This window comes from Rhamphochromis longiceps, linkage group LG20 (genome assembly GCF_057381845.1).
Source record: "Rhamphochromis longiceps isolate RC_006_pf linkage group LG20, R_longiceps_female_GT1.1, whole genome shotgun sequence".
Lineage (NCBI taxonomy): Eukaryota > Metazoa > Chordata > Actinopteri > Cichliformes > Cichlidae > Rhamphochromis > Rhamphochromis longiceps.
In genome coordinates, this window is record NC_140576.1 from 5,626,214 (window position 1) to 5,651,908 (window position 25,695).

Here is a 25,695-nt window from a genome sequence, read left to right on the forward strand (position 1 = left end):
GATTGGCAGCCCAAATTAAGGGGGGGGGGTCGTCAATGGGTTTTCCTTTAAGAGGCTAGAGGAGAGAAAATTGAATTCAGTCTATCAGTTACATCTCTTAAATGTGTCAGCAGCCCGAGGCAACCCAAAGATTAACATTAAAACCCCGAACCACAAAGGAAGAAGCTCTCATGACCGGCGAACAGCACCCGATACCAGCACTCACCCCCCCAAACTGTCACCTTAATTCTGCGTATAATAAATGTCAGGTCCTGCTTGTTTCCCATCCAGCACACAACCCCCCCTAAGTCTCTCATATATTTACAGCTTTCAGGAAATTTCATGGGTTTCATGAGTGCAATGCTCATAATAAGCACAGCTCACTTCGGTGGCACTGTACATACTGTCACTTCCAATTTCACAAGTGTCATTTTTCCCTCTTTCACAGATTCACAGGAAAACACAGCGGCTGAAGCAAGCCAAGAACCCAAAATGTAATAGCTGCAGTGAAACGCTTAAAATGCAGGAAGAAGGCAGAGATTTGTGTGTGCATTAAAGTAGCGTGTATAACAATGAGCTCTTGCTATTATAAAATTACTTATAGCTTTTAAACGATCGCATTACAATTGTTGCCATTTACAAAGTCTAACGACGTGACAATTGTCGACGTTGCTGAAAGAAGCAGAGATATTGATTGTTTACCCATTTTGTCTAACTCAATTGTCTGTGGCGTCGTCTCAAAACTCAAACAAAAGTCGCAGTACCATAAAAAGCCAGCCGACCGGTGACTGTGTTCTTCCCCATCTTGTTCTCGGCCACGCACTCGTAACCGCCCGTGTCGTCCTGCTGAAAGCTGGGAATCTCCAGCACGGCGTTCGAGTACTTCATTTTGACTTTGCTGGGGAAGGGAACGCCGTTGGCCCTCCTCCAGGTGATTTCTGGGACGGGGCTGTGAGACACATGCGAAGGAAGAGCTCAGCGGGGAATCAGGTGCAGGTGTCTGTAACAATCTGTAGCAATAAAGCGTCAGATGGACTGCAGTACTTATTTTTTTCGTTTTGCTGATAAATGGTCAAGACCACGGGTGTCAAAACAGATTGGCTCAGCAAAGACTCCAATCTGGCCCACTGAGTAGTTTTGGAAAATAACTTTTGGGGACCTTTAACTTTATTTTTATACATTTTACAGCTTTTCCCACTGATGAAGACCTCCCCCACTGTCATTCATACTAAAACAAGTAATGAAGTAACAGATAAACAATTAAATGATCTTATCTACTACAGAAATGTCTTTATTTACAATGGGTGAGTAGAAAAAAAAGACATTCTCTTGACAAAACCTTTGTTTTATAATTTATGATAATTTTACACACCTATTTCTTACAATTTAAGCCCAAAGAGTCATGTTGACAGATTTCCTGTGGGCTGTATGTGCCCCCAGGATATAAAATGAGTTTGACATCCCTGGTCTGGACTTAACCCATTCCAACGACACGTTGCTTTCAGACCAATCGTGGCTTGATGCCACGCTCTAAGAACCATAATTGCTTAGAAATCCAGATGTTCCTTGTATGGAAAGAAAAGACAGTGAAAGATTAAAAACATGCTTGAGGAAATCCAGCTTACTTCCCAAGGGCGAAACATTCCAGCGTAACTGTTGATCCTTTCGCGGCGGGTACATTGTCTGGGAAATTAACTTCTATTTTCGGCTCGTATTCACCCATCACTCCTATGAGGACCAAGCACAAGAACTTGCTCAGTATTCCATTATGCATGAGTTACAAGCATTACGGCTGGCATTATGGACCAAACAATAGCACTGGAAAGCTAACAGAGGAAAAAATGAAATGCACATGAGCAAACGCTCTCTCATGGGTAAACTAAACTCAAAATCGTGCATCGCTTAAGAGTACAGTCACCAGAGTGTAGCCAAAACCCAGCGAGGAATAATTTAAATACACCGAGCATTATTTTTCATCTAGAGATTTTTTTTTAATCTGCTATTTCAAAGCTTGAGTAGGCAGTTCCTAACCTCTGTTGTGTTTCATTGTTAATATCAGCATTCAGGAAAGGCACTCAAGATCGCGACCAGAAAGTGATGCAAGGGGATTTAAATTTATGCAGTTACATGTACAGTACACTGAGTAGAAACTGGCTGAACCACCAGAACACTCAATGTAATGGTCCACTGACGTATGACTTATGTTTAATTCATTCCCAAGGCAATCTTTATTCACTCGTTCTATGAAAGCATAACAGAGAACAGAACAACACGCCGCTGAGAACAGGCCCGAGAATTCATGTGAAAGCAAAGAGAAAGCTTTTAAAGGGACTGCGAATTATAAGAGAAGCTAAGTCAGCAAAGAAGAGATTTGGGTGCTTTGTTTGCTGGCCTACATTGAGGAGCAACTATTTACTTACAGGCATTAGCCCTCTGTGACTCAACTTCAGTGAGGTACAACGAGATAAAGAGCACTCTCGCTGGGGTAATGATTAAAGCCACCTTAAAATGAAAGGCCCATAATGCGAGGCTGAAAGGCAATACTTGTCACGTCAAAGGCACAAGCTGTGTCTTACCATCTGTCCTGAGGATCAGAGACGTGGGGGAGCTCTGAACCTTGCCCTTTGTGATGCTGTTCATCACTACACACGTGTAGTTGCCCACATCAGAGGGCTCCACCTTGGCAATGTAAAGGTTTCCCGTCTGCTGGGAGACGAAGCGCCGATTGTCTTGCTGAACGAAGTACGGGTACTCATTGAAGATCCATGCATAAGTAAGGTCTGGAAGGCAAACAAGGAAGCGCATGAGACGATCCTGGATGCTCTCTGATATTAAATGTGATTAAGAGAATTAACTGTGATTAGAAAAGGGGCTAATCAGTGGCAGCAAGATTATGTTTTAATCACACTTCAGCAGGACTCAAAACAACAGCAGAGTTTACCTCCTGAGGAAGTGGGCGATCCACAAAGCAACACCACTCCTTGTCCCTCTCGGACGGACACTGCGCTTCTGGTGTGAACTTTGAAATGATCTAAGTCTGACAGGGGGGGGGGGGAAATGAAAAGGAAGCTTACTGTAGGATGTCACATATCAGGGGAGTGGAAAAGAGGCTGAGTAAAAGCTTTCTGCAAGACACTGACACAAACCCATAAGAAAGCTGTAATGAAAATTGCACTTCTGCAAGGCCTGAGGGAGAACAAAAGCAACTGAGACAAGTGAGGCTCTGAAACAGAAGAGTTTAGACAGACTGCTGAACCCAGGGCCTGAATGAGATATGAGCGATATGCCATTTTGTGAAAAAAAGGAACTTGGATGTGAAAACCCGCCACTAACTTAATTTATGTACATGTTTGTGTAAGCGCTGAAATCACAAGACTTGACTTAGCACAGAATCTCAAATAGAAATCTATCCCGCAGCAGCAGAGATGGCCGAACAGGTAAACACACGAGCCAATCGTGTTGCTGAACTGCGGCTCGTGCACAGAAGAGGTTCATGACGGTTCATAGCCTCTGTATGAATCGTGTAAATTAGCCTGGCATATGTTCAAGGCTCTGGTGGGAGGAGCGAGAGCCATTCGCTACATCTGCATTCTGAATTGAGTCGTGATGAAGTCTGTAAGGCTGTGCAACTTTGCATGTGCCAAGCAGAATTACAATTTGAGGCTTTATAAACTTCATACTTCAACCTTTACAGTTTTTTCTTAAATCAGTGCTTTACAAGGTAGAGTTTGTCCATTGTAAGAATGAACTTTTGGATCTCTCTCTATTCATTTTATAGTGGTTTCAAAATAGCTGCCCAAAAACTGCCTGAGGGGGACCAAGACATTAATATACCATGACGAGATATGCTGCAAGAGCTCATAACACTATAAGAAAAAAGTTGAAACGACTGAAAACTTTTTTTATTGAGCTACACCTTAAGGTATATGTACCTAGTAATATTTTTTTCTTGTTATTATTCTTTCGTGTTGCATCCAAATATTGCTAAGAGAATCTGAAAAAGAAAAAGAACTATAGTTTTTCATTGGAGACTCCTTTGAAGGTTAATAAAATGACTCAAACTTTTTTCAGAGAGGTTAGATTATCCATTATCCGGTCATTATTCTCAAGTCATTGTTGTTAAGTTATTAAAATGTCATTATTCCATTTTTTCTGACCATCCCATATCTTAAAAGCTTGTCAAAAAAGACCCAAAACATCTGCACGGCAAGATACCACCACCGAGTGAAGGTGTGAAAAGGCGCTTTGTTGCGATCTGCATGAAAGGAAGCCTTAATGAATAGTATAGAAGTAATAAGTATTCATTTGGTTATTCATTTGAGTTGTTTACCTGCTTCACCAGCAGGAACGTGATGTGAAAGTACATTTTTTTTACTGCCTAAATTATTATTTTTGTAGCAATGCATTGTAGTATAGTTTGCACTGCAGCTTATATTCATTTGCTTTGTTCTTCCTTTTTCATAAAAGTGCAGGTATGCTGTGTTCTGTTCTTTTTTTTTTTTTCTGGCTCCAGTCCTTATTAAGTTATTCTTCAAACACTACTTGTGCAATTTGGTAGACTACTTTACCCCAGAGTGCATCCAACGAAACTGGAATGACTTCTGATTGAAGCAAACAACACAAAGTGAAATAGCAACTCTTAGTCTGCATGACCATAAGTAAGGAAGCGTCATCGCACTCAGATTCTTCCCATGTTACGTTAATATTTAATGCGGCTCCCCACTGAACTTGCTGCGTGCTGATAAATACTGCAAATAAAGCGCTTCCATTTTAGTGTACGTCTGCATTATTTGTAGTTAAGAGCATTTACACACCCGTGGTTTTTTGTAGTTAAAACTCTGACTGTAACTTACAGGCAAACTGAAGACTTGCTCTTCTGCTGAGGATAGCTCCTACTGTGTTGTAGGCCATACACTGGTACATCCCTACATCCTGGTATCGGTCCAGGCTGCTTATAATGAGGTTGCCCCCAGACAGACGCCGCCGACGATCCAGACCCAGATTTACGAGAGTCCCATTCAGTGACCATCTGTGAGGGCAAAGACACCATCAGTCCCTGGCAAAACACGCAGTCCCCTTCTTCCTTCCAACCAAGGTGGTCTGACAGGAGGTGAGTGGAAAACACAATTCACTGTGGTAACTCACTTGGAATAAGAATAATACACTTTATGTGGTGTGATTTGCGATGGTGCCGAGGATTTTAAAAGGTTGCTAGTTGAAATGAACTCTTGTGGTTAGGACTTTGGCCAACGATTCTTTTCGGCTGTGATTAAACTTCCTTAAAAACAAACAAATCTGCAAACACAACTGTGTTGTGTTCAGGGTTAAGGACAATGGAGATGATACATGTGTGACTGCCAGCAAATTATGGACAGTTCTGTGCATCAACTTGATAAACTATGCTTGCAGTCATTTGAAAAGAAAGTACACCCTCTTTAAATTCTAAGGCTCGTGCATCAGGACACAATGAAAATTAATTGATTCAAAGTTGATACAAGGTTACTACAGGCTCAGACAAACAGATGACGACATATTATGCCATGCCATTATATATTGAAAAAAACAAACAAATCCCCACCCCAGCAAAATGCAGAAGCATGAAAAAACTAAGTACACCCTTACTGATTCCCCAGGAATTAAGAGGATGAGAAACAGCCAAGTGCTGCTAATCCAGTCCACTTGATTAAGTGATGATCAGCAAGTGTAAGCACCTCTATAAAAGAAAGATTTTTGGCAGTCTGTTGGTCTGTAAAGTTCAGGTGTGTGTTAGCAAAATGCCAAGGAGGAAAGACATCAGCAGTGATCTGGGAGAAGCTGCTGACCATTAAACTAGGAAGGGTCTAAAGGACATTCCCCCACAATTTTAAGTCCATCATTCTACAGTAAGAATGATTATTCACAAGTGGAAAAAACTCAAGACAGCTGCTAGTCTTCCCAGGAGTGGGAATGCCAGCAAATTCACCCAAGGTCAGACAGGTGACCTGCAAAAACCTCAAAGCAACATCTGAGTTAGCATTAAAATTTAAAGTTCATGACAACTCAATTAGAAAAAGGCAAGTATGGCTTGGTTGGAAGAGCTGCCAGGAGAAAACCCTCTTCTCTCTAAAAATAACACGGCTGCTCAGCTAAAGTTTGCAAAGCTGCATCTGCAGAAACCAGAAGACTTCTGAAACAATGTCCTGTGGACAGGCAAGACCGTTGTTTGGCCACATTGCACTGTGCCACATTTGGAGAAAACCAAACGCCGAATATCAGCACAAACACCTCAAACCAGCTGTCAGTGAGTCGACAATGAACTCTTCCAGACTTCAAGCTGACTGAAACCCTGTGGTGGGACCTTAAGAGAGCTGTGCATAAACAACAGTCTACAAACTTTGATGAACTGAATCAATGCTGTAAAGAAGAGTGAATCAAAATTCCTCCACAACAATGTGAGAGACTGATAAAGTCACGCAAAAAACTATTCATTCATGTTATTGTGGTTATAGTTATTACCAAAATGCAGAAACATTTTGCAGAAACCAAAATGTTTCTGCATTTTAGCTTATTTTTGTTAAAATAAATAAACAATATATCATATATTGTTCTACATCTGAGGTTGTATTTAAGTAACTTTCGAAGCTGATAAGGACCCGATGAGTTTATTATCTGCTGAAATTTACCACCTTAGGATTAAAAGAGAGTGTACTTTGTTTTTCGAGACTGTATGCTGCTTGAGCGAATCATATTTTTTTGTACCTGCAGTCTAACAGTACCGTAATCATGCTGCCATGTCTATATATCATTAATTTACTCACCTAACAGATGTCCTTTGTGTCTGTATAAACCTTGAAGTGCAAATTTCTTTACGGTGTTGTATTTTTTCCATTTTTCTTTATTTAGCTCTGCTACTACTTGCTGCTGCAGTTATCCCATTTTCCCCACAGGGATCATTAAAGTTTAATCTAGGGGTATCATACACAAAGCTGTCCTTCGCTATTTAAGGGGAGCGGAGGACAAAGGTTTTAGAAGCCATTCTGGACAATGATCATCAGTCTAACCATAATCACCTCGTCTCTGTCACATTAGATTTACATAATGTGATATTATTCCACCTTTGACTCCCCATCAGGACTAAACATTACCACCTGGCAAGAGGTAACAATGGCTCAATGTATCAAAGGAGGCCTTTTAAACTCCTTTTCACCCTTTATTATATCTTTCCAACACTTAGCAGGAGGAAGAATTTAAAAAAGAAGAAGCTCTGTGAAGCAGGTTACGACGGTGCTATCAAATAAATGAAGCACCTAAAAGAACTCTTAAAAACTTAAGGTTAATTCATTGATTCAAGCAAGTCTCATTATTCATTTTCATTCCCCGCCACCGCAAAAACTCTATCTCCTTTTAAATGCTATTCAAAAGCTGAGCATTGATGGGTTCAAGGACAGAGCACTTTTCAAGAATGTTCCATTGTTTGTGTTTAAGAAAAAAACATAACCCTTTCTTTCACTTAGCAAAACACTTCCTTTCTTGCTTTACTTAAGTGGCAACAAGTGGCAACAGACATGTGGGAAACACAATGGATGACTTTTCAAAAGCATATATGTTTCGCTTCCCAGTAAAAGAGAGAAGAAAAAGAAAACATTCTTAAAGAATAATTAGCGATCAGGTGCAACAATATCAACATTGGAATAACACTGGTCATTAAAATGCACCACTGAATTCATGTGGATTTTACTTTAATGCTTTACATGGTTGCAGACTCATGACAATTGCAGTGGCTTCCTCCAGCCTCAGTAGAGCAATGCGCTCCACTGCATTTAAAAAAAAAGGTGGTGGGAACATTTTGGGAGTATTACAAAAATCGTTTTCACACATTAACTCTGGAAAAAGTTGGCAGTACTTGGGAAGATGCCGTCTTCTCTCACATGCAGTACACATGGAGATCGCTCGTGCCAGCCATGTTCTCGATGCTGGAAATATTCAGTTTGGTTTACAGTAGAGATCTTCCTGTGCAGAGCGTCCACAAAGCAGCACATAGGGCTCGCTAGCTGTGCATTCACCAGGGTATTATCTGTGCTGTTCTCACAATCTGTGCAAACCAGAACCCACTGCGTGGGACATTTGCATTCTCACATGCACCTCCGTCAGGTAATATTTCGAAAAGTTGAGGGCTCATATCCCAATCTGTTCAAGCATCTGTGGGATGCCCAATCCAATAAGAGCTCTTAACCCAGTGGACCTCGAGGATCTGCTACCAATGAGCTAGACTCAGAGGTCCTGAATCCATGCCCAAAAAGGTCAGTGCTGTTTTGATGCATCTAAACAATAGAGGAGGTTTTAATGGCTGATCAGTGCACGTTTATCATGCTGTACAAGGAGTTTGTGACTTAACCAATGCCTCTCTGCCTGAAATCTTTCCACAGCGCTGCACATAGATTGCTTACACAGAATGCAGACTGGCAGATCAATTTGCTCTCACATCTATGGTATATGTGTATGTGGACATCCTGGAAAGGGGAGAGTGGTTGTTTATTTGACACCACAGCCTGATTGACAGCTTTCCCACCAACTTGAGCAAAAAAAAAGCAAGCGCTCGATAACACCTTTGTTTTTTAAACTAATGAAATATGACTCTTCATGAACCGTCTGTGCTGCAGAAACAAAGCAATAAAAAGGGCAGAAACTTGAAGTGGCAGGCAAAACTGCCCACTGGTTTCAGAAATAACTCAAATAACTTTGAAAAATAAAGCAAAATATCTCCTTTGCCAAGAAAGGGAAGCATAACAGAAACATTTGTGCGAAAAGACAGACATAAACAAGATGATGAAGTCGCTGGAGACGGAAAGGCGAAGAAAGACTCGACTACAAATGTCCTGATGCCAGGACTTCCCCAGAAATCCCACGTCCATGCTCTGAGGGGACCGTGTTGCTTTGACGCCACGAGGCAGACCTACACAAGATCAGGCAGGTGGTTTTAATGTTGTGGCCGATCAATACACATGCAGCTTGGTCACTGTATGCAATGAGGTTAACCCTATTACTCTTGTGGCTTACGATGAACACCTAAAGGGCTGGAATGACTAGTACATGCCTGCATGTTTGTGTAGGTGTCCATGTCCACTCTTGCATTCAGCTCTTAATCCCTTAGCCACCGTTTTCACCTCTTTTTGACCTGCTCTGAAGTGCCTCTGCTGTTCAGTGGTGCCACGAACATAGGGCAGGTGATTGAATGGCAACTGGAAAACTGAATTACTCCGCTTGAAACTCATTTTGTGAACACATGTTGTCTGACCACAGAGAAATCCGAGTATTCTGGATGATCTACCGGTCTAGAGCCACAGACTTCAAACCTCAGGTCAAGTAAAGGGTAATAATAATAATAATAATAATAATGGATACTTTATTGATCCCCATGGGGAAATTACTTGTTTTTCTCTGCATTTGACCCATTCACTCTGTGAAGCAGTGGGCAGCCCACTAAGCAGGCGCCCGGGGAGCAGTGTGTAGGGACGGTACCTTGCTCAGGGGTACCTCAGGGTAGCCGTTAAGTGGATTCGAACCGCCGACCTTCCGATCATGGGGCGACCACTTTACCTACTGAGCTATCCCTGGTAGACAAGTCACCTTCTGTTTACGTTTAAGACACTCACACAGTGTAACTTTTATAGCCTGCAGCAGCAACGATGCTTTTCTATAGAAGATCTGATTTTCTCCCACGAGTTTTTAAATCAGTGCTGTGCGCATAGTATGAAAGTCTCATATCTCTGTGAGTGACAGGAGTGGCAGAGGAAAGGGAAAAGGGGGAAAAGAGAAGAAGGGGGATGGGAGAGAGCAGTGTGAGCCCATTTACACTTCAAGAGAGGAGCCAGAGAGGTGCTGAGGGCATACAGAGCCTAGCACAGCCAGCGTGACAAGACACCCCGTTAAACATGCTCATCTCACCTTTAATCAGTACATGGAAATACCTGGTCTTAGATGGGGAATGTGAAGAGCCTGAAATAATGAATGTACATACTCCACACCACTGTCATTCATTTCATCTGCGCCGGCTGTGCTGCAGTAATTCCAACGTCGAACGCCAAAGACACTTGTAATCAATGTCTGTTGGTGCCAACCGGTGTCTAGCAACCTGCATCGGCCTCATTGTGTTTTATAAGAGGAGACGATCATTAAGATGCTACACATGTGTCACTAAGATACTATCTGGTAAGACAAGAGGCAGATTGGTGGTGTGTTAGTCAATATGAATTAGTAAAGCCATAATGACACTGCTGCACAGAGTGTCTATGTGCATTTCAGTCTAATTTGAAGAAAATTAATAGAAAGGAAAGCGGCTTGCATGAAAACTATAATCTAAATTGGCTTTGCAAGAATGGCAAGCTGGGAGCAGCCAGGAGTATAAAAAGGTGTCTGCATCTGTATTACTTTTCTTTTCTGGGGTAAAAAGTCACTGAGAATATCCAGATGAGTACATCACTTCTTCCTTTCCCTCATCTTCTTTTTCCATTTAGATTGCGATCATGTCTCAATGCAGCTTTTATGTTTGCTCAACTAATCATTTACTTTAAACAAGCTCCTCTTTTGACGTTGACAGTTGAGAAAATACCGTCGGTGATGAACGCGAAAGAGTGGAGAAAGTGCAAGTAACTGCTTATGAGGTGGAGAACGAGTCCGTCTGTGTTATTTTAAACAAAAGAGCAATACGGCGTTGATAATGTGCTAACTGAACTGCAGTTCAGTTAGGACGCTGGATCTTTATTTCCATCAGTTTATATTTGAAAGCTGTGTTCTGGCATCTCACTCCCATGAGTGAATGAATGTACTAATCTGGAAGTGAGCACAAGCGGGACCCAACACAGAGTCATGCATCAGTGACTATAGATGGGACATTTAATAAGTCAGGTACAGCACAAGACGAAGTGATGGGGTGCAGGTGGGTTGCAAAGCGCCTTGCAGGTGCAAACATTGGGGAATGAGGCAAACGTGGGCTGGCTAAAGCAGCTTTAATAGTGTGTCCTAAGTAGAGCTGGGCGATAGAACGATAACGATATGTATCGCGATATAACTTTTACTCGATAGAGAAATTAAGCTATCGCGATAGACCTCGCCGCTCTTGTCCTCTTAAAAAAAAAAAAAAAAAAAGGTCAGCCAATCCAAATTCAGTAGCGCAGAGCCGAACCAATCACAGCCGCAGCGTCACGTCGCGTGACTTGTTACATACAGCACAAGTGCCAAGCCGCACGTGTGTTTGTTTGGGAAGCAGCCAGCGGGTAATGGAGGAAATGAGTGTGCCGACTAGAAAAATCAACCGAGCGTGACCGAAGAGAAAACAGATGATGGTTCCAATGCCGGAGAGATTGTCGAACGGAAGAGCCATAGAAGTTCCGTAGTGTGAAGGTATTTCGGCTATTTCAAGTCTGACAAAAAACAGAGTAGCGTGCACTGTAAATTGTGCCGAAAGCAAGTCTGGAAATACAATAAACTGGTGCATGCGTCACACTGTGCGCCACGTTATTGTTTCGGTGAAATGAATTTCTACAAGACTGTTACTGTTAATTCTACTCTCTGCAGTGTTTAAATGCTTACATATACACACAGTTACTGTCCCTCCACACATACGACTCGGTTCTGCTTCTATGCCCCAGCTTTGTTTACTTTTTCCCACCAAGGCTTCTAGACTTCTGATTGGCCAACATTTCTGCACGGTTAGGAATCTAGCGCCACCTGCTGCTTTGGCATGTTCATAGCAGCGTTTTCCTTCATTTCTGCCTTTATTGTGTGGACGAGATTATTTTTTAAAACGAAAACGGAAAATCTCCGTTTTCAAAAATACCCGTGTACGTGTCAGTCTCTGACTGGAAGCGCTAATTCGTCATTCGGCTTTTGTCAGACTAAAGTAACTGTTAAAACTGTTTGAAAAGCTAAGCTATACAACAAGGACAGATTGAGAATTTCCTTTTAGTTCTCAGTTTATTTGATATTGACAAAAGTTAGTCAGTTTTGTCTGTTCTTCTGTAAAACAAACTAAGATTTATTTTTAGAATTAATATTTTGTTTCTAAGTGGAATTGACAATTTAGTCTGTTTCATTTGTTCTATTTTGAAACTTAAACGCTTTAGCGGCTGCCTTTTGTGTAGTTTGTAATATTTGCCTTTATTTATCTGAAAAAGTCTCATGTTCCTTAAGTACATCTACCCTGTTGAACTTATTATGGGAAATAAATATTTAAATAAAAACAAGCTGCTGATTATTTCACATTTTACTTGTGAGCAACGGCACATTTAAATCTTACAAATATAGTTATTTGGCTTATATCGTGATAGATATCGTTATCGCCTGAAATGAAAAAAACATATCGTGATATGAAAAAATCTCATATCGCCCAGCTCTAGTCCTAAGTGAGATTTGCCAGTTAAATGTATGGAAGAGCATCGGCAAGGCTGTCAGCTGATGTTGGCGAACGTTGAGATCAGCTGAGCTGCTGGGATTCTGCTGAGCTCGACTTCTTATAAATGACTGCTACGTTAAACCCAACGAAATCTTGCAAATAATGATTTCTAAATCAGTCTTTCACCCATTTTAATAACCCCAAACTAACATTTTTGAAAACCTGAAGAATAAAAACCTAAACGTGAATGTGCTCCTACCTGTACTGAGGAGATGGTGTTCCCTTTGCGTCACAAGTCAGAGTAGCTTCCTCTTCTATGGAGTCAATGGGAATGAACAAATCACCCGGCTCCATTCTCCATCTCGGACCATGGAATGATCCACTGTCCAGGCAATCTGACAGAGACACAGTTCCAGCGTGAGCATGAAGACAGAATAGAAATCACTGTAATGGAGTCGGGACTCCATTATTACCTGATTTTTCTTAGATGGAAAAGTGTCATAAAGAGGCTTTTAAAACAGGGAAGCGAGTCTCATATCTTTGCGGGTGTTGCAAAGTGTTCTTGCAAACAAATAGATTTTTAAAAAATGAACTTCTCACAGCGTTCCCCGGTACCAGGAAGCCATTTCTGTCATTTTAAAAGTGTCACTGCTCCAGCATTAAAAAAAATAAAATACACACCTCTAGTTTAACAAATTCACAAGAAAACTTTTTTAATCATTTACTAACAAACTTTTTGTCTATGCTTGGTAAATACAAACATTACATGATTATTATTCAAAGAAAATCATTCCCAGCAGAAGGGGAAATCTTTACTCTCTTTTTATGTTACTTAAGTGTTTTTGTCTAAGTGAAAAAGGAAAAGAAAAGTAAAACGCCTCATCATCAGGTGAAAGTGATGACGAAGATTGAGAGTATTGTGTCTGGATTGTGAGTGGAAGCCAATACTGCAGAGTGCTCCTATAAACCTGAGCCATCATCCTCTCTGACACTATTTTTGTCTCATTCCACAGCTGTAAATGTCCAAACGTGAAGACACACACACACACACACACACACACACACACACACACACACACACGTGCGCACGCACCAGAAACCCCCCCAAAAATCCATCACTCGTAAAAAAAAAAAAAAAGGTAGTTTACCTGTCAAACAGTCGATGATTGATAACAGTAGAAGCTGTTTCCATGGCAACGTCATATTTGGCAGCCAGGGGTAAATGAGACTTTCATCCAATAAGCTTTGAAATGGCACTTGTGTTCTCCGAGAGAGAGAGGAGCTTGACCTGTTGAAACGAGAATCTCCTTGTAAAATACCAAAAACTCCACCACTGACAGCGTAACATCTTTTAATCACCTATCAAGCTAAGACAGGGGAAGTGTCAGAATTTTTCTGTCAGCGGAAACATAATCACTGTAAAACTGGAGGAACAGTTTGGTGCCGGATAGCCCTCACATCTCTAATCAGCAATGATCCAGGCAATGTCACTTTGCGCCCTGTAGTGTGGCCAACTTGAACCCGGAGATGTCTGAGGGTGATACCAGAGGCATATGGGAGGAAGTCCATGCCAATCTATTAGGGGAGCAACCAACGCCTAGGCTCATCCTTCACTTGGACAGATTCACTCTCTGGCTGCCTGAGGAGACTTGGACCTGGGAATTGGGTGCCATCCAATCAATTAGATTCACCCACAGCAGCATGTGTCTTCCCACATGCTGGGGTGAATCAAGACAGCCTGATGAGGAAGCCATTCCACCCAGGTCCGTAATCAAGGGCAAGAGTCTGACTGCTTGTAGCATGTGTTGCAAATTGCGATGCGCGCGCTTCTTGCAGGAGGGGACTGAGCGCGTAATGATGCAATTACAAAATGTCAAACATACACACAATGAAGAGCAGGCAATAACACAGCAAATAAGGGAACGGTCTCATACACACACACATACACATATTACGAGTGCGCAGCGTATGGGAAGATTTGTGTACATTACTCTGCGCACGCATAAAAGGGAAGCGTATATGAATAAGTCGGGTCTGAAAATACAAGTTTCTTCAAGAGGTGTTGCGGCCGTATTAAGGGCAGGGGCAGATAATAACATCAATCTGCTAAATGTCACACAGCCCACACACACCTACACACTAAAGTTGCTTTCTCACCATGTACGAAACACATGTAACAGCCAGCCAGCTTACACACACACACACACGCACACACACACACACACACACACACACACACACACACACACACACACACACACACACACACCCTCACTTTCCATTTAGAAGACATAAGCTGTGACGTGCGGCTCATTTGTGGTCTAATCCCAAGGCGAGTCTGGTTCAGAGTGCTACTTATGGAGGGTCTAATTGTTTGTTAGCTGCCTGCATGTCAAATCAGACACGTTGGGGTCTCAGCCAAGATTTTATTTCCTACCTTTCATGTTTTCTCCCCCCCCCCCCCCCCCCTTCCCAAAGTCTGCTAAATTGGATTGGTATGCCTCCTCTCTAGAAGACTCCTGCATGCCTTACCTCAGTAATAGGCCCACAGTGTAAAGTGCTGGCATCTCAAGACTGAAAATTGGTGTGTGTAAAAGGTATGGAGGGTATTACAGTACAGTCAACTTCGCATGTTGCATGGTTTGCATTTGCAGCGGGGTTTTACAGGGATGGCTCTGAGTTACATGTGTTCCTTTTTTCCCCCTACACATCCAATAAATCGTTTAAAAATGCAAATTGGAGGATTAGAGAATTACACCAGCGTAACACATGCTGTATAGAGCTGTCCACACACAGATGCAAGCTGACCCACCCACTCACACAGACACACACACACACACACACACACACACACACACACACACACACACACATAAGCACACATTCACACTGCTTGCAATAATGGTGCTAACAGGATGGTGACAGAAGGTGGTGAGAAAGCTTTGGGGGGGATCGGTCTCAATCAAGAAGGGTACTTTCTGGAACCAATACACCACTGGCTTAACTGACACTTAAAAAAAGAATAAATGTATAAACACATATCTACCACCTACATCACACTCTGCCTGCATCCAAGTAACATGCTGACTGAACAAACAGCCCAGCTGGAAAGAGTAGGAGTGTACTTAGTTTGAAGGCCTGAGCTGCATTCATCACAGATTGTTCAGCTGACATTGTGGCATTAAAGTATGCAATTACCTTGTGAACGCTGCAAGGTAGAAACTGTGTGTGTGTGTGTGTGTGTGTGTGTGTGTGTGTGTGTGTGTGTGTGTGTGTGTGTGTGTACACCTTTGCACTCAGTGGATCGCATAAAGGATAAAGCCCATAATTACTGCTACTTCTGAAGTTTTTCTGTTTGTTTTTTTTTTACTTAAAATACAGCCAAAAGAACCGTAATTACACGTTTCTTACTTTTCTTTCTTCTATGTTTTAGTGCATGCAAGTCCACCCAAGCCCCATTCAGCCCTTAAAAAATGTACTGGTCTTTGGCCTGTAGGTTAGCTCTATTTCACGGGGTGAGCTGCAGTGTGGCACCACACCAGGTAAGTACCACAGGAGCAGTTAGGGGGCTGAAATGCCAGGCTGTGACTAACTGCACCCCTTACATCACTTTGACAAAGAAAGGCAGGCATGTTGGAGCCAACTCCTTAATAAAAAAAAAAGAAAAGAAAAAGAAGTCTCCTCTTTCTAGATTGCCTCTTTAAAAAAAAAAAAAAAAAAAATCAGCCTGCTCAGTGTGCAGGAATTGGCCGCAGTTGGGAGGTCACGTCACGTTGCTCGAGTCTAAAACAAACAATTATTCTCAAATAAAAGGCATTAGGAGCGGACGGTGCTGTCGGGAACAGCATAAAAACAGGCCGACGTGGTGGCAACAGCATGCCCGTCGCTATTTATATAAATTACACAGTCTTACCTGTTATCCCGAAATATCTTGACACCAATAGGAACCAAATTCAGCCCTCACGGATAAAACGACAAACTGCTCCTCCATGGAAACCTCGTTAGAAGAATTTCGGTCGCAATTGCAAGGTCGTTCGTACAGGTGAAACTGAGCCGGTGGTCAGTCACAGATAACGGGTAACGAAGGAGACATAAACACACGCGTTTCATATCGCCCCTCTCACCCACCTCCTCCTCCGTTTCCTCCACTCCCCACCAAAAAAAGAAAAGAAAAGAAAAAAAGAAAAAGCACACACGCGCGCGCGCTCGCACGCACAACACCCACGTTGTTTGCTGTGCTGAATCACATTTGCTACATCCACAGTTACGAGGCTTGACTCTCGCCCGTGTCTGCGCTCCAGTGCGAGTAAGTATGAAATGGGGCTTGAAAAAGGAACCTCGCGAGGATGATTTATTGTGCGCGTCAGAGTCCCGCTCTCCCCGCGAAGGAAGGAGGAGTGGGCTGCACGGCGGGGAGAAGGTCGATAAAGCAGCCAGAACGTGCAGCGATGGGATGGGAAGGTGGTGCGGGGAGGGAGGCAGGGAAGAAGGCGCACCTGGCGGGGAACTGCGCCCCCCTGCGTCTTCATTTGGTACAGTCCTCCTGGCACACGTGCAGCCTACAGACATTAGTTTAAATTAAGCTAATTCTCCCACAGTGCCTGTTTGTGTAGTGTTTAGAAATGACAGAAAACATTAATCAGAAAACAAACACAAAACTTGGATAAACAGTTAAAATGACAAGTAGCTTTGTACAAGTATCAGGAAGTTTATTTTATTTTGGGCCAGACTTCTTTAATTTATACCGCTGCATAGGAAAACTTTAATTTGAGAATGATAGATAAAGACACAAAACAGACGTTATTAATTCCAATGGGAGAAATTCACATGTTACAGAAGCACAGGGGTCTGCAAGAAAGAGTGAATTAGAGACATATTAGACAAATAAATAAGGAAAAAATGTGTAAAAGTGTACAAATACAAAAAGCCAAAAATGATAGATAGATAGATAGATAGATAGATAGATAGATAGATAGATAGATAGATAGATAGATAGATAGATAGATAGATAGATAGATAGATAAGAAGGTTCTGAAACATATCTATCCATTAACAATGAAGCTACAGTGAGGAGGCAGAGAGCCTCTGGTTCGGGGTAACACAGTGCACCAAACCTCCTAAACCACAATGAGATTGAAACGAGGCAGGAGCAGCAACTTGTGTTTTTTTACACTGCCGTTTTTGTGCAGATTAAACAAAGGAGACGACAAAGTGTTAATTACTGAGCTTTAAACATGTCACTTCTGTTTTTGTGTTAAACGAGCTTAAAAGCTGCTGGCTCTCTCTACTCATTCATCCAGTATTCACATCTTTTCTGAAAGAGTTTTTGAAAACCGTGCCGAACTATTCGCTTAACAATGTCCAAAACAGAATTTTTGTTCTCACACCAGTAGTGAAAATATATGTCCACCTTTGTCTCAGAACAGATATTTTGACATGTTGTAATAGGTAGCGCACAGGTGCAGTTATAAAAAAAATGGTTGATTTTATTTGTGTAGTTACTTTGCATCATGTTGGAGTGATTTATTGCAGTAGCACTTGGTAATGTTATTAGTTCCACCTGTGCTCTCTCTGTCATTTGATTTTTATAGGTTAATATAAAAAGAAAAGCTTAATGCATCTAAATATAGAAACAGTATATAATACCCCAGAGACCCTCTGTTAAAGAGAATAATTACTTTGTCAAACATCAGGGGATAATCTGCAATTTTGCTCTTTTGCTCTGTAACATTGCGTGTTTGTCTAATAGGAATTACTCGTCAGTTGCCTTTCCTCGGGTCTGTTTCCTTTCTTTCTCTGAGGAGGAGCGATTTCACTTCCAAATCAAGGTCTGCAGGGAGAAGACAGTGAATTAAATGTCTTTCAAGCAAATTTGTGCTATTAGCCTGCCTAATAATTGACTTTACTTGTCCTATTTTCAGCAAACTTCAAATGTTCAAAGACCCTAATAGGACCGAACTTATGCTATTTATTACTTCTATTTATGACTTATTTGTTTTTCTTTGTTCTTGATATTTATTTTCTTTAAGGAAGAACAGATTTTCTACCACCAGGGGTCACAAAGTGTTAAAGAAGAAAAAGAAAATTAGTTCTGCTCTGCCTTGTTTTTAACTTTCTTTATCATTTACTTGTTTATTTCAACAAGCCTCCATTTTACGCTAAACAGGCGGCATAAAGGTGGGTGGACTTGTGCAAGCTTTTGAGATAGGAGTGGCTGCCTGTCATAATATGTGGGGTTGGTGAGAGCCATTAGGACTCAAGTATACATGTACCAGAAAACCAATGTAATGAGCTGTAAGTGGCTGAAAACATGGCAGAGTGGGGTGTTCAAATTACTCCAAAATATGTCGATGTGGCTTCTCCTTTGTGTGCAGTTGGGGCATGCATGGAGGCCGAGTGACATCCCTCAAACTAGTTTCTGATGGGATGAGATTGGAGTGGTGTGGGTACAACTGAACCTCTCTTTTTCCCACAGTACCAATCACGGTACAGAAAAAGCACCTGGTTGTCATGGAAATGTAATGGAGCCCTAACCCGTGGTTAAAAGCTATTAAAAACAATATGATAGTTCACCTGAGCTTTTGTGGAGATACAGTATGGACAGCATAGATAAAATATAGAGACAGCGAATCTTCCACACCCTCAGACATGCAACTTCCACTACACTCTGAAGATCTGGATGGAAGACAGACTCCATAAACTAAAAGCTGCAAAGTTGGCCAAAGTAATTATTTGATCCCCTGCTGACTTTTTAAAGTTTGCTCAAGAAATGAACTCTCTATTTATGGTAGTTTTATTTTAATGCAGAGAGACATAATATCAACCAAAAATAGAGAAAAAACACGACAAAAGTTATAAATTGATTTGCATCTCATTGAATGAAATAAGCTTTTGGTTCACTGCAACCCAGCCAGAATTCTGGCTCTGGCAGATTGGCTGTGTGCCCATGTGGCACAGAGATTCCAATCAATCAATCAATCAATTATAGATATTGACTAAACTACACACCTCTCCATGTAATCAATTTCCATTTTAATATTCACCACCTAAGAGCTGTCAAAGGACGTCAGGGACAAGACTGTAGACTTGCACAATGGTGGAATGGGCTAAAAGATTAGCAGCAAGAAGCTTGGTGAGAACCTGCTAACTGTTGGTGGAAGAAACATAAATTGACCTTGACCTTCGGTCTGGAGCTCTATACAGCATCTTGCCCAATGGGGTAATGATGATGATCATGAGAAAGGTTGTGGATTTGTTCAAAACTACCAAAGTCACTAACAACAGCACTGGTAGCACACTATGCTGTAGTGGGCAGTAATCGTACAACATCCACAAAGTCCCCCTGCTCAAGATGGCACACGTACAGATCTCTTTTAGGTTTCCCAGTGAACATCTAAATGATTCAGAGAAGGCCTCAGAGACAGTGCTCAGTGTCAGATGAAACAAAAAAATGCTCTTTGGCATCAACTTGAACCACTGTGTTTGGAGGAAGAGACATGCTGAGTATGACGCAAAGATAGGGTGACTAACCGTCCTCTTTTCTCCGGAGGAGAAGGTCGACAACTAAATGTGTTTCAAAGTATGTCTAAAAACATTCTGTCCGTGTGTCCAGGGGGATTTTCAAGATTGATGGAAATGTCTGGGTTTTCCTATAGGCCTAAAGAGGACCTATATGTGTGACGTTATTTGATTTGATTTGATATACCTTTATTAGTCCCACAAGGGGAAATTTCATAAGGCTGCCGATCTATTGCACGCAATGGCGGCGCCATCTTACCCTCCGACCATACATACATTACACAAAACATCACATGGGGAAGACAGGTCAGAGAGGTATAACAATGGAAAATGCACCACATGAGGAAAGATAAGGAGAAAAAAAACACCTCTGCACATAGCACATGAAAAAACTCTTAATACACCAAAGAAACACATGACAAGCAACAGGGGTGGGTAAAGGGTGAGAGACAGCCGATTTAGACAATACATCCGGGCCTGCAGCCTGTGCGCTGGTCTCCTTGATCCACCGTCAGCATCGGAAGGGAATAAGCATCGAAGGCGTTATCCCGTAGTTGCTGCTTTGTGAGTGGTTCTGTGCTCACAGATGGGACAGACAGCATGAAGCAACGCGCCTGATGATGTTTAAAAGATGCCAAAGCGCAAGTACATCTTTTCAGATGAACTACAAAAGAAATTTCCCTCGTACCATCCCAGTACTGGTAATTTTTTTAATACAGATGAGGCATTATTTCTGTATCATTATTTAATTCCAGAGGGTTATAAGTTATTTTTTGCACTTGTTAACTTGTAAAAGCCTTTATGACATTTTGTATTTCACCATTCGTTAACCGCACAGAGAAGGCAGCGTTTAAATATGTTAAAATTTTCTTTAAGCAAACAGTATTATTAAAGTTCTTCATGACTGGGGCAAGTGTCCTCTTTTCTGGAAATCAAAATATGGTCACCCTACCAAAGAAAACCAACCCTGTTCATACTGTAAATATGAACATAATTTCCAGGATGAACATCATGCTGTATTGAAGAGTACTTGAACGTATCAACTCAGACTATAAGCTTCTTAGTAAGATGTTAAATGAGGCATTAAAATCAACTAAAAAGTAGAATAAATGGCCTCATAGACCTCTATACGATCACACTTGATTTTGCAATCATAGGAGTCATCCCCTGCTGGCACTTGTTCATGGACTGCATTGACTTATTTATTTATCTTTCAACAGCGCCCAAGGCTATGTCTATCCTTTAAATATAGTCTATTCCTCAGACACACAGGAGGAAAAACTCAACCGATCCTTTCACCCACGAATAAAAGACATTATGGTCACATGGGACAAAAAAAATTTACTCATGTTTATTTTACTTAATTTACTTAATACTGTCATTGTGACTTAGCGGTTTATTGTCTTTCTCACTGAATTCTAGCACCAGGAAAAACCTGTGCTCTCACTGCCCAACTCTCACAAGTGCCGACCCACAGAGAGTTAAACTCTGACCTGCATATATAAATTTAATATAACAGAACACAGAAAAACAGAGATAATTCATAGTTCGTGGTAGAGAATACAAAATTCAATTGCAGCTCTGCTGATTTAAACAGTCTGTAGGTTTTAACATATAATTGCACTCAGGCACTGGTTAACTCCCAGCAGCCTTTGCTACTAGTTTTAAAACTGGCCAACCTCTAAAACAGGATTTATTGCTCACTGCTCCTTAGTAGGTTTTACTTTTTCCACTCATTATTTTTTCTCTTTGCTTTATCCAAATCTATGGATAAAATGAAAGTTTAAACTGCACTGATTCTAAAGTCGTCTGAAAGAAATTTCGAGCTGCAGAAAGAAAACTTATTAGACTATGATTCAAGTTTGTTTCACCGACTGAAAAGGCCTGTTGTAGGTACTGAGTTGCAGAAGGCTGATGTTTGAGTGTTCTTGATAAGCATCCGCTGACAGCTTTGGTTCATTGTGAAAGGATGCATTTCCCATGACAAAGACTGCAGGAAAACTGCTTTCTCTTCCAGTTCCAGCTCTCTCGGCTTCTCTTTCTAGTCACATTCTCCCGCTCTTACAGATAAACAACTTCCCTGCCTCTGTCAGTCTCTTCTTTTCTATCTGTCTGTGTCTTTCTCTCAGACAAAAACACTGAACGCCCTCTTCCTTATACTACTGTAATCAGGTTACCCTTTTGGACGTTACCAATCTTCCTCCAAAACACAAACACATGGGTCAATATCTTCGCTGAACTTCAGTGAAGTCTAACTATATTATTTAAGTCTCGTAGAACCCTCAGTCTAATAGGAACCCCATTAAACTTACATTGATCATCCTCATTCCAGGCCCAGGTTTCTTTAACATGTCCAGAACATCGTTAATAATGTTCCATACAGCAGCCATTTGACATTTCCTTTAATTAGGCCTGTAATTTATTCATGCACTTGATCCTAGGAGCTTGTTGTGAAAAGCTTCCTTGAGGAATATTTTATCCTGCTCCTCTGGAGGCTCGTGGATTAACCATCTTAATAGCAAACCCCTAAAGGTATTACTTTCTTCTCTGTCTGTATGCGTGCGTGTGTGTGTGTGCGTATGATGGCAATGAGGATTGTGCCTTGAATGCGTATGTTAAGCTGCAAAAAGTCATTAGGTCTTATTTCTCAACCATTCAGGAGACTCAGTAAATTCTCTCTTATAACTCCTGTCTTGTCTAATTTTGCGCGAGAGCATAAAGAAAAGAGCAAACGGTTGCAAGATGTGCGCTTATCGCACAATGCAGCGACCCCCATGTTTAACCCAGTTTTTGCGGAGGAAAAACATCACTGCTTAATTTGCTCACTCTGCAGGTTGGTTAACAGACAGCGAAACACAGCAATTTCCCACAAAGTAGAGCAGGAAATCTCAAATGCACACACACACACCGGCGCATGCACGCACACACTTGAAATGGGATTTAAGATGTTAATTATGATGTTTCTTGATCATAGAACATTGCTCAAATCCTGACTGCACACCTGACAGAATCTCTTAAGGCAGTGAGGGGGAAAATGCATGCATTCAAAGATTGGGAAGTAAAGGCTCTTGCATGAATGGGACACACACACACACATAGAGGTAGAAAGGAAGGCAATTTGTCACTCGTAAATGGAATTTAATTTGACAATTTGTCATTTGTCGGGAGTGGAGGCAACACTATAGCATACTTTATTATTTCATGAAAAATTTAACAGCTATTGCTGCAAATATGTAAACCTATATCATCTTCACCTTTTTTATGTAATCATTTTTCACAAAAAACATAAATCCTCTCCTGTTTTCTTTTTTTTCATCCATTTGTTCTGTGTGGTAATACATCCAGACACAAAAAACATCTCTCGCCTTTACAGCAGTCAATCTAAAGCAACTTGGGTGTTTTCTTCACATCACTTAAACGTATATCACACAGCCACTTTGTGGGAGGGAGGGCTCGCTCTTTCTCTCTCTGCTATCAACTAACACAAGATTTTTTTTCTTTCTTTTTTTTAGCATTTCTGGTAGCTTTAGTTCATTAGCTAGCTAGGCTCCTTTCAAGAGCCTTACATAGAAGACTAATTGGCCAGCATACCTTTTATTGCATACAGCAGTTCCACGGCTGTGGAGGATCAAGAAGGGAAAGATCCACTTTGAGATAAATCCGCCTTTTATTCAATAAGAAATTCACTTGCCTACAGAAAACACCTGCAATTAGAAACCAGCTTGTGAGGTCTGACACGGGGTGTACCGAGAAAAAAAGGCAATGCATCTGTTTATCTATGGAAATGCATATGAAGGCAATTCATTTATTACAAGGCAGCAGAAATAAATTTAATATCTTATGGTAAACAGCAAGAAGAAATACGGCTTATAGAAAAGGGATAATCACATAGACAGACATTTTGCACCACTTAGAAGAGATACTGTTTTGTACCATAAATTGCTACTATTGTACATAACACTGCCTCGTTAAAGATGTCAAGGTAAGTGTATGAAGTATAACTATATTCAATATCGATACCACTGCTGTTTAGTTGCAGCTCTAGATGACATTTATTTTCCTTTTACACACCAAAGGCAGAGTAAAGACAAATTTGGGAAAATTCATAATGATTAGATGTGCCAGAGACCATGGGAGGTGTTGTTTCAGCTCAATGGTCATTCAGAGGATACGGTTTGTAGTGTCATTAAGCAACTGTCCTGTTAAGTGTTTTCAGTCGGTTGTTGCTGAGGGTGTACTTGTGACTGCTGGTGCACCTTACTATAGCGTTCAATATGTTTATTGTGACGTTCCATTTGGTGTATTATATAATTTCACGGCTCGAATGATGCCCCAGAAATTTTAGCAGTGACAACTGCTAAAACAAAACAAAACAAAAAAAAAGCCAGCTTCACACAAGTGAGTCATTTTTAAGCTGAATACCAACCAAGCAAGAGTGTTGCCTGGTGTAGTGTAACAGTGTTCTGATAATCTCAGTTTTTATAGTAAGTTTTCAATCAGCATAAGGCAGCTTAAAGAGGCACAAAGACGCCGAAAAGTCTCTTAAGCAGTACATTACCCCTGCAGTAATTTGGGGTTTAGTGCCTTACTCAAGGGCCCTTTCGCAGTGTTTGTGGTCTGTAACAACTGACACCTTGCAGTTGATAGCTTGCACAGTTAATAGCCTACACTCCTTTCCCAGTGCCAGAGATGAAGCCAGCACAGTATCTTACAGTAGTTTATTGATAGTCAGTATCTCTATCTCTACGCCAACCTTGAAGTTTTGACAAGATTAAACTGCGCTGACATCATTATCGTCATCTCTTGGTATCTTTACGATCCTGGTAAGAGGTCCCTAAATCCTAAACTCGTGGTGCAGACGGAGTTAGACTTAACGCCTGTAGCCTCTCACTGCTGTGCAGCAACACTGGGAAAAGAGCAGGTGGCAGGAGACATCACTGCCCACGTCCTCATGCTAGTCTGAACAGGCATTTCCAGTGCAGCTGATTTAGATATAAACTCTGCCAATGGCAACACATGAAGTGATAGCCGTGTCAAAATTGCCTTAATGCTTTCGTTTCAGTTGAGAGAGGGGAGGGGACGAGAAGGGAGGTGTTAAGTGTGGTAACGGGTGAGAAGAGAAAATTGTTAAATAGGACAACTCGCCACGTGTTAGGAATTTTCAGAGAGGCAGTCTGTTCTACTTTCCGACTTTATGTGACATTAAGAATGGGATATACAGATCTAACAAATTTTTTTAAGACAATGAAACTCTTTGTATCCATAGCGATTGACAAGTCTCATAAACCGCATGTATATACTCATGTATACATCCTCAGCGCTTAGGTTGTACGGCAGTCCCATTTATTTAGGCAGCCATAAATATTTTAAAATGTATTCTGTTGTGAAGGCATTATACGCAAGCAGTCTCAGCTGAATATTCATGACCTATAAATATTTTAGCTCTCATTTCACCAGCTTTCCATTGACTCATCTTATATGGGTGTGTTCGCATGCGTGTATGTGTTAATACCTATGAAGATGATGTTTTCAGTGTTCACTTTGTGCTGCCTGATATCTGCAATCAGTAAAGTAAGGCTTCCTCACATGATGCTGTCAGGTTTCCTCTCACAAAGAAAAAAAATTGCGCACAATTACACGTTCTTTGGTTGTGTGCATGTTTACATTTATGTAGAGAGTCAATATTTACTTCGCTCATGCAACGAGGTCAATGAAAAGAGCAAATTGATGCATTAATATTTATTGTTTTGTACTTACATAAAACTTACAAGCAAATTGTTTATTTTTGGATCCACAGAGAAGAAGGCTCAGTGCTATGAAAATGAAGC

At 41.2% G+C, this 25,695-nt stretch overlaps 1 protein-coding gene across 1 annotated transcript in view; it reads right to left on the reverse strand.

The window, feature by feature from the left end:
• cntn3a.2 (contactin 3a, tandem duplicate 2) overlaps positions 1-16,772 on the reverse strand; it is a 41,051-nt gene extending 24,279 nt beyond the window's left edge. Inside the window, exons 1-8 of the mRNA XM_085393218.1 lie at positions 16,263-16,772; positions 13,498-13,637; positions 12,609-12,744; positions 4,833-5,008; positions 2,921-3,016; positions 2,556-2,759; positions 1,605-1,707; positions 744-928 (exon numbers count right to left, since the gene is read on the reverse strand). Coding sequence (XP_085249344.1) covers positions 744-928; positions 1,605-1,707; positions 2,556-2,759; positions 2,921-3,016; positions 4,833-5,008; positions 12,609-12,744; positions 13,498-13,552 — 955 coding nt within the window. The 5' untranslated portion in view covers positions 13,553-13,637; positions 16,263-16,772. The remainder of the gene's footprint in view (positions 1-743; positions 929-1,604; positions 1,708-2,555; positions 2,760-2,920; positions 3,017-4,832; positions 5,009-12,608; positions 12,745-13,497; positions 13,638-16,262) is intronic.
• Positions 16,773-25,695: the final 8,923 nt, after the last annotated feature.